Source organism: Littorina saxatilis, linkage group LG9 (assembly GCF_037325665.1).
Source record: "Littorina saxatilis isolate snail1 linkage group LG9, US_GU_Lsax_2.0, whole genome shotgun sequence".
Classification (NCBI taxonomy): Eukaryota; Metazoa; Mollusca; class Gastropoda; order Littorinimorpha; family Littorinidae; genus Littorina; species Littorina saxatilis.
This window is the reverse complement of record NC_090253.1, coordinates 16742568-16751673: the sequence shown is the minus strand read 5'-3', so window position 1 is coordinate 16751673 and position 9106 is coordinate 16742568. Positions and strand designations below refer to the sequence as shown.

Sequence of the window (9106 nt, the reverse complement as noted above, 5' to 3'; positions counted from 1 at the left end):
CTGCCTGCCTGCCTGCCTGCCTGTCTTTTATCTAATTCTTTAATCCGATTTCCGTACCGCTTTTCTTTTCTGTGTTTCATTGCTTTCTTTCTTTCTTGCTTCTTTCTTTCTTTCTTTCTTTTTTTCTTTCATCCTTCTTTCTTTCTTTCTTTCTGTCCTTCTTTCATACTTTCTGTCTTTCTTTCTTTTCTTCTTTCTTTCCTTCTGTCTTTTCTGTCTTTTTATTCATACATTCTTTCGCTTCTCTTTCCTTCTTGCGATATTCTTTCCTTTCTTTCTTTGTTTTTACATTTAGTCAAGTTTTGACTAAATGTTTTAACATAGAGGGGGAATCGAGACGAGGGTCGTAGTGTATGTGTGTGTGTGTCTGTGTCTGTGCGTGTGTGTGTGTGTGTGTGTGTGTGTGTGTGTGTGTGTCTGTCTGTCTGTCTGTCTGTCTGTGCGTGTGTGTGTGTGTAGAGCGATTCAGACCAAACTACTGGACCGATCTTTATGAAATTTGACATGAGAGTTCCTGGGAATGATATCCCCGGACGTTTTTGTTTTTTTCGATAAATACCTTTGATGACGTCATATCCGGCTTTTTGTAAAAGTTGAGGCGGCACTGTCACACCCTCATTTTTCAAGCAAATTGATTGAAACTTTGGCCAAGCAATCTTCCACGAAGGCCGGACTTCGGTATTGCATTTCAGCTTGGTGGCTTAAAAATTAATTAATGACTTTGGTCATTAAAAATCTGAAAATTGTAAAAAATATTTTTTTTCATATAAAACGATCCAAATTTACGTTCATCTTATTCTTCATCATTTTCTGATTCGAAAAACATATAGATATGTTATATTTGGATTAAAAACAACCTCTAAAAATTAAAAATATAAAAATTATGATCAAAATTAATTTTTCGAAATCAATTTAAAAACACTTTCATCTTATTTCTTGTCGGTTCCTGATTCCAAAAACATATAGATATGATATGTTTGGATTAAAAACACACTCAGAAAGTTAAAACGAAGAGAGGTACAGAAAAGCGTGCTATCCTTCTCAGCGCAACTACTACCCCGCTCTTCTTGTCAATTTCACTGCCTTTGCCACGAGCGGTGGACTCACGATGCTACGAGTATACGGTCTTGCTGAAAAATTGCATTGCGTTCAGTTTCATTCTGTGAGTTCGACAGCTTGACTAAATGTATTTTCGCCTTACGCGACTTGTTTGTTTGTTTTTTTCTTCTCTCTTTCTTTTATTCTTTTCTTAATTACTTCCTTTCTTTCTACCTTTCTTTCGGAACATTTACAGTGAAAGCTTGATGTTTAAAGTTGATGAAAACGACGATGCTATTTGCCTCACGCTTTCGATCAGACTTTAATTGAAACGACCTTGTGAAAGCACTTACAAAAGTTTTGTTTTCAAATTTTGTTAACTGAACTTATATTTCATAGTTTTAGCCGTAAAATGTTAACAGCCATAACGGTGAAGTCCAGCCATTTTCCACACTGTTTGATGCGATCAGAAGTTTCCATGTGTGTTCTTTGTCTCTTTCTCCATCTCTTTCTGTCTGACTGTCTGTCTGTCTGTCTGTCTGCTTCTCTCTTTCACTTGTTTGTGTGTTGTTTGCGGATTTGTACGTTTGTTTTATTTGTTTATCGTTTATTAGACATTTGTATCAGATGTGAGGACAGGTTGTAAGAAAAGGCGTCGCTTTCAACCTCTATCCTTATAAAACAAAGACAGTTCCATCATCTCTCTTCCTCTCTCTCTGTCTCTCTCTCCTCTCTCTCTCCCCCTCTCTCTCTTCCTATCTCCTCCCTCTCTCTTTCCCCACCCCACTCTCTCTCTCTCCACTCTCTCTCCTCTCTCTTTCCCCACCCCCACTCTCTCTCTTTCTCTCTCTTTCTCTCTCTCTCTCTCTCCCTCTCTCTCTCTTTCTTTCTCTCTCTTTCTCACACACACACACACACACAAACACACGCACGCACGCACACACGCACGCACGCACGCACACACAGTCACACACACACACATTCTCTCTCTCTCTCTCGAGCTCTCTCTCTCTCTCTCTCTCTCTCTCTCTCTCTCTCTCTCCCCCCCCCCTTCTTCTTTCTCTCTGTCTCAACCGCACCCGCCCCGCCCCCTCACCACCACTACCACCACCACCCCCTTCTCCTACCCCTCCCCTCCATCATCCTCTTCTCCAAAGTTTCCGTCATTGATAACCGTTAACGCGTGTCTCAATGCAGTCCATTTTTATCCAGCAAAATAAGGTTGTAGCGCGTGTGTGTATGCGCGCACAACTCTAGCGCACACACTGTCACAGGCCCCGCCCGAAGGAGACTCATTGGCACGTGCACAAAAACGCCCACTCTCAGAGAGTCCTGCTGGTATGTCCACGCCATGTCCACGCCATAAAAAGGCATTTGGTTTGCAGCTTGGCGACTAAAACACATCGTTAGCTATCTACTGCGACTGCTAGGAAGTTCATCTTCAGTTCAATAGGGCCCAAATTAGCAGCGAAATTCTTTCTGTTTAACGCGTGTTAGTTTACAAAAGAAAAAAGTATTATTTGAATCTACCGACCAGTACTTGGACATACTGGTTTGAAAATCATATAGATCAGAACATTTTCTTTGCAGTATTCGTTTGAAAGAGTTCAAAAACGTCGCCAAAGTTCAACCTTTCCGTTCTTAGATTACAAAAGATAAATGTGAACTTGCTCCTAAGTTTTTATTCAACACGTATAGACACAGTCTTATTACACTCTGCTAAAAAAAAAAAAAAATAATCGACAACCGAATTAAATTCAGATGCTTCAACAAGCAAACAACAAACATTTTTAAAAAGCGAGAACTACTGATACTTAACTGAAGGACAAAATACTGAACAAACAGACCAGACTGAAGAAAGCCCAAAGCAGCGAAACACACCAAACGCGTTCAAGGACATTGAAGGAGGTTAAAACTCAACAACTTCAACAACAACGAAACAGCAGCAAACAACTACTTTCTTTTCTGAAAAATGGCGCCACACTTCCAGACGGCGGAACAACAAGACAGCCAAGCTGTTGACAGTCTTCAGGAACAGACGGACTGCATCAAAAACAAGAAATGGCTGGAGTCTTTCGTCAGCGGTAAGAGTTAAAATAGCGTCTATTGAATGTCTTTTCTTAACTTTTCTTGTCTGATTGTTTGTTGGCCGGTCGGTCTGCATCTTTGTCTATCCTAACATGTTGTAGGAATGTTACAACAAAAATTACAACAATAATAAACCATAATTCTCGTTTGTTTGTTTGTTTGCTTAACGCCCAGCCGACCACTAAGGGCCATATCAGGGCGGTGCTGCTTTGACATATAACGTGCGCCACACACAAGACAGAAGTCGCAACACAGGCTTCATGTCTCACCCAGTCACATTATTCTGACACCGGACCAACCAGTCCTAGCACTAACCCCATAATGCCAGACGCCAGGCGGAGCAGCCACTAGATTGCCAATTTTAAAGTCTTTGGTATGACCCTGCCGGGGTTCGAACCCACGACCTTCCGATCACGGGGCGGACGCCTTACCCAGCCGGTATCATTCTGGTTTTGACTGAGTAACAGGGTGAGTTTTCACTGAACCTCAAGTCGGTCGGTCTCAGAAAAGAACTGTTACTGGCCAAAAAGTTTTAAAATGACCCATTGGTTTTATGATAATGGTCACTTTTTATATTTAGTCAAGTTTTGACTAAATATTTTAACATCGAGGGGGAATCGAAACGAGGGTCGTGGTGTATGTGCGTATGTGTGTGTGTGCGTGCGTGTGTGTGTGTGTGTGTGTAGAGCGATTCAGACTAAACTACTGGACCGATCTTTATGAAATTTGACATGAGAGTTCCTGGGTATGAAATCCCCGAACGTTTTTTTCATTTTTTTGATAAATGTCTTTGATGACGTCATATCCGGCTTTTCGTGAAAGTTGAGGCGGCACTGTCACGCCCTCATTTTTCAACCAAATTGGTTGAAATTTTGGTCAAGTACTCTTCAACGAAGCCCGGGGTTCGGTATTGCATTTCAGCTTGGTGGCTTAAAAATTAATTAATGACTTTGGTCATTAAAAATCGGAAAATTGTAAAAAAAAATAAAAATTTATAAAACGATATAAATTTACGTTTATCTTATTCTCCATCATTTGCTGATTCCAAAAACATATAAATATGTTATATTCGGATTAAAAACAAGCTCTGAAAATTAAATATATAAAAATTATTATCAAATTTTTTTTTTCGAAATCAATTTAAAAACACTTTCATCTTATTCCTTGTCGGTTCCTGATTCCAAAAATATATAGATATGATATGTTTGGATTAAAAACACGCTCAGAAAGTTAAAACAAAGAGAGGTACAGAAAAGCGTGCTATCCTTCTCAGCGCAACGAATACCCCGCTCTTCTTGTCAATTCCACGTGTTCTGTGAGTTCGACAGCTACTTGACTAAATATTGTATTTTCGCCTTACGCGACTTGTTTAATTTTGTCGAACACCAGAGCGTAAGACAAATTAAAGCGAGAAAAAAAGTCTTATTGAAATGAACTCACACAAATAAAAAAAATAAAAACAAGTCGTGTAAGGCGAAATTACAACATTTAGTCAAGCTGTCGAACTAACAGAATGAAACTGAACTCACTGCATTTTTACAGCAAGAGCGTATACTCGTAGCATCGTCAGTCCACCGCTCGATGCACAGGCAGTGAAATTGACAAGAAGCTCCTCGACCCCCATCAGTCCGCGTATAGGGCTGGCCACTCAACAGAAACCGCTCTCATCAAAGTTGCAAATGACCTTCTCTTAGCTCTCGATCAAAAGCATGTGTCTGTCCTTTCTCTATTAGATCTCTCGGCAGCATTTGACACTATTGACCACTCCGTTCTCCTGACAAGACTTCACAATTCTTTTGGTATTTGCCACACTGCCTTAGCTTGGTTTAAGTCCTACCTCACAGACCGCTCTCAGATAGTCTCCATTGACGGCTTCCAATCTGCTCCATCCCCGTTGACTTTCGGTGTCCCCCAAGGTTCTGTACTTGGCCCGGTGCTATTCATCATGTACACGAAACCAATATCTAATGTCATCTCTCGCCACTCTGTTTCCTATGAAAGCTTTGCTGATGACACTCAGTTACAAAAATCTGGCCCTATTACTGACCTCCCCAACACAATCGAGACAACTAAGAACTGCATCTCTGACTTGAAATTGTGGATGACCGAAAATAAATTGAAACTTAATGACGACAAGACCAAGATCATGCTAGTTGTACCCCCTTCTCTTAAAAAAGAACCATCCCTTCCTGCCCAAATCTCTATAGCTGGAACTGATATTCAGTTGGCTTCTCAAGTACGAAACCTCGGTGTCATCTTCGACGAAACTCTCTGCTTCAAACAACAAGTCTCCACTGTCTGTAGAAATGCCTACTATGAACTGAGAAAAATTAGCTCCATCCGCCACTGCCTTTCTTCCGATGCTACAAAAACCCTCATTTGCTCTCTCGTTCTTTCAAGGCTAGATTACGGAAATGCCCTTCTTTCTGGTTCATTTGACTATCTCATTGAAAAACTGCAGAAAGTACAGAACAACTCCGCTAGATTAATCACAAAGACCCCTAAAAGACACCACATCACACCTGTTTTGAGATCCCTTCACTGGCTGCCTGTAAGAAGTCGTATTCAATACAAAATTGCATGCATTTGTTTCTCTTTCTTTCATGGTACAGGACCTGCTTATCTCTCTGAGATGTTATCAAAATATTCAAACCTCTCCTCTCTTCGCTCTGCAACAGATACCAATGTACTTAGTAAACCAAAAAGAAACAGAAAATCAACTAACTATGGATTTGAGAGATCCTTCAAGTACCAGGGACCTCTTGTCTGGGAGAAAATCCCCCGGAGCATTAGGGATTCCCAGTCACCATCTGCCTTTAGAACAGCCCTCAAAACACACATGTTTAAGTTAGACCTCTGAAGGAGATCCCATGATCGGTGAGTCATCGGCGCTGCCACGTGTATTATCTACTAAAGTGTGGCGTTCATGAGGATGTGTATGTGCCTGTGTGTGTTGTACTAGAATAACGTATGCGTACATGGAATGACATTGCGGGTTACCTGAACATTGACAATGACGAAACAAAGATTGTGTGTGTGTGTGTGTGTGCGCGCGCGTGTGTGTGTGTGTGTGTGTGTGTGCGTGTGTGTGTGCGTGCGTGTGTGGGTGTGTGTGACCATGTTTGAATTTATTCGGATTTAGTTCTCTTTCCTTGTTTGTATTATGATTGTGTAAGTGTAAAGCGCTCTGGGCTCGTCACCACGAGGTTTACGCGCTATATAAGTAATCGTTATTATTATTATTAGTAGTAGTTGCGCTGAGAAGGACAGCACGCTTTTCTTTATCTCTATTCTTTTTAACTTTCTGAGCGTGTTTTTAATCCAAACATATCACATCTATATGTTTTTGGAATCAGGAACCCACAGAGAATAAGATGAAATTGTTTTTAAATCGATTTCGGAAATTTTATTTTAATAATAATTTTTATATTTTTAATTTTCAGAGCTTGTTTTTAATCCGAATATAACATATTTATATGTGTTTGGAATCAGAAAATGATGAAGAATAGGATCAACGTAAATTTGGATCGTTTTAAAAAAACATTATTTTTTTTACAATTTTCAAATTTTTAATGACCAAAGTCATTAATGAATTTTTAAGCCACCAAGCTGAAATGCAATACCGAAGTCCGGCCTTCGTCGAAGATTGCTGGGCCAAAATTTCAATCAATTTGATTAAAAAATGAGGGTGTGACAGTGCCGCCTCAACTTTTACAAAAAGCCGGATATGACGTCATCAAAGGTATTTATCGAAAAAAAGAAAAAAACGTCCGGGGATATCATTCCCAGGAACTCTCATGTCAAATTTCATAGAGATCGGTCCAGTAGTTTGGTCTAAATCGCTCTACACACACACACACATACACACAGACAGACAGACAGACACACACACACACACACACACACACACACACACACACACACACACACACACACACACACACACACATACACCACAACCCTCGTCTCGATTCCCCCCTCTACGTTAAAACATTTAGTAAAAACTTGACTAAATGTAAAAACAAAAAAAAATAAAAAAACATGTCATGGTGTGTGGTATTTGGTATTGCGACTGAGACTATAGTGAAATTAGTTGCCCATGACGACTTTATTGCTAGCTGAAATGTGATGGATAGACGATAAATCAATCTGCATAATTAAAGGAAGTCACATTCTTGTACAGCAGATACTCCCATCCCATCAAAAATCAAAGGTTTCATTTGGAAAAGTACAAACGAAAAGTAATTGCCTGTATGAAGGAAAACACGAGCATGAGGTCAACATGATGTGTGGAGAAGCCCACAGCTCTGCCCACAGTTCTGCTACCTCGATCCCACCCCCTCCTCCCGCCAGGTTGTTGAATCGTGGTAAACCTTTATGCACTAAGTGTCCTTGAATCAATGTAAAAATTAAGTTGGATCACGATAAAAAAAAAATTATAAAGTGTAATTCGCCGTTTTAGAGCGGATTGAGTATCAGAGAGAAACAAATTAAAATGCCGATACATCTTGAAATCACTCATGCCTGAAGCCGAAAACTGAATGTAATGAATCTCCTGTCGTGATTGGCTCACGTAAGTGTAGCCTATGCGATCGTAACTTTGTCTGTCTGTGCGTGCGTGCGTATGTGCGTATGTGCGTGCGTGCGTGCGTGTGTATGTCTGTGGTAGAAACTCTAACATTTGAAGACGTCACATTACATTGACGTCACATTATGACGTAAGAGGGTTAGACGTCACGCGAAGGAAGTACTGAAAGTCTCGGTCATTATTATTTTGAGCGGGCCGAGACTAGTGTACATGCAGACAGACAGATCTAGATCTAGTGTCTCGCTTTCTTGCACAGTTTCACCTATTCTCTTTCTGTGTGTGTGTGTGTGTGTGTGTGTGTGTGGTGTGTGTGTGTGTGTGTGTGTGTGTGTGTGTGTGTGTGTGTGTATGTGTGACGGAGTCAGTGATTGAGTTTGTGTTACTGTTTGTTTCTTACGTGAGCCTTGATGGCTTCGCCTCTTGTTTTTACTTTGTTGTGCTGTTTTGCTTTCACGGGCTTTGCATGCTGTGTATTTGTCTTTATGTTTATGTTATGTTTTTATATTTAGTCAAGTTTTGACTAAATATTTTAACATCGAGGGGGAATCGAAACGAGGGTCGTGGTGTATGTGCGTCTGTCTGTGTGTGTGTGTGTGTGTGTAGAGCGATTCAGACTAAACTACTGGACCGATCTTTATGAAATTTGACATGAGAGTTCCTGGGTATGAAATCCCCGAACGTTTTTTTCATTTTTTTGATAAATGTCTTTGATGACGTCATATCCGGCTTTTCGTGAAAGTTGAGGCGGCACTGTCACGCCCTCATTTTTCAACCAAATTGGTTGAAATTTTGGTCAAGTACTCTTCGACGAAGCCCGGGGTTCGGTATTGCATTTCAGCTTGGTGGCTTAAAAATTAATTAATGACTTTGGTCATTAAAAATCTGAAAATTGTAAAAAAAAATAAAAATTTATAAAACGATCCAAATTTACGTTTATCTTATTCTCCATCATTTGCTGATTCCAAAAACATATAAATATGTTATATTCGGATTAAAAACAAGCTCTGAAAATTAAATATATAAAAATTATTATCAAATTTTTTTTTTCGAAATCAATTTAAAAACACTTTCATCTTATTCCTTGTCGGTTCCTGATTCCAAAAATATATAAATATGATATGTTTGGATTAAAAACACGCTCAGAAAGTTAAAACGAAGAGAGGTACAGAAAAGCGTGCTATCCTTCTCAGCGCAACGAATACCCCGCTCTTCTTGTCAATTCCACGAGCACTGCCTTTGCCACGGGCGGTGGAGTGACGATGCTACGAGTATACGGTCTTGCTGCGTTGCGTTGCGTTCAGTTTCATTCTGTGAGTTCGACAGCTACTTGACTAAATATTGTATTTTCGCCTTACGCGACTTGTTAGTTTATGTGTTCTAGCTGTTTGTTGA

The 9106-nt window shown here is 40.0% G+C and overlaps 1 protein-coding gene across 1 annotated transcript in view; it reads left to right on the top strand.

Annotated features, from left to right (window-relative positions):
* Positions 1–2458: 2458 nt before the first annotated feature.
* Positions 2459–9106, top strand: part of LOC138975438 (uncharacterized) — a 62551-nt gene continuing 55903 nt past the window's right edge. The window contains exon 1 of the mRNA XM_070348122.1: positions 2459–3122. Within this exon, the coding sequence (XP_070204223.1) occupies positions 3011–3122 (112 nt within the window). The 5' untranslated portion in view covers positions 2459–3010. The remainder of the gene's footprint in view (positions 3123–9106) is intronic.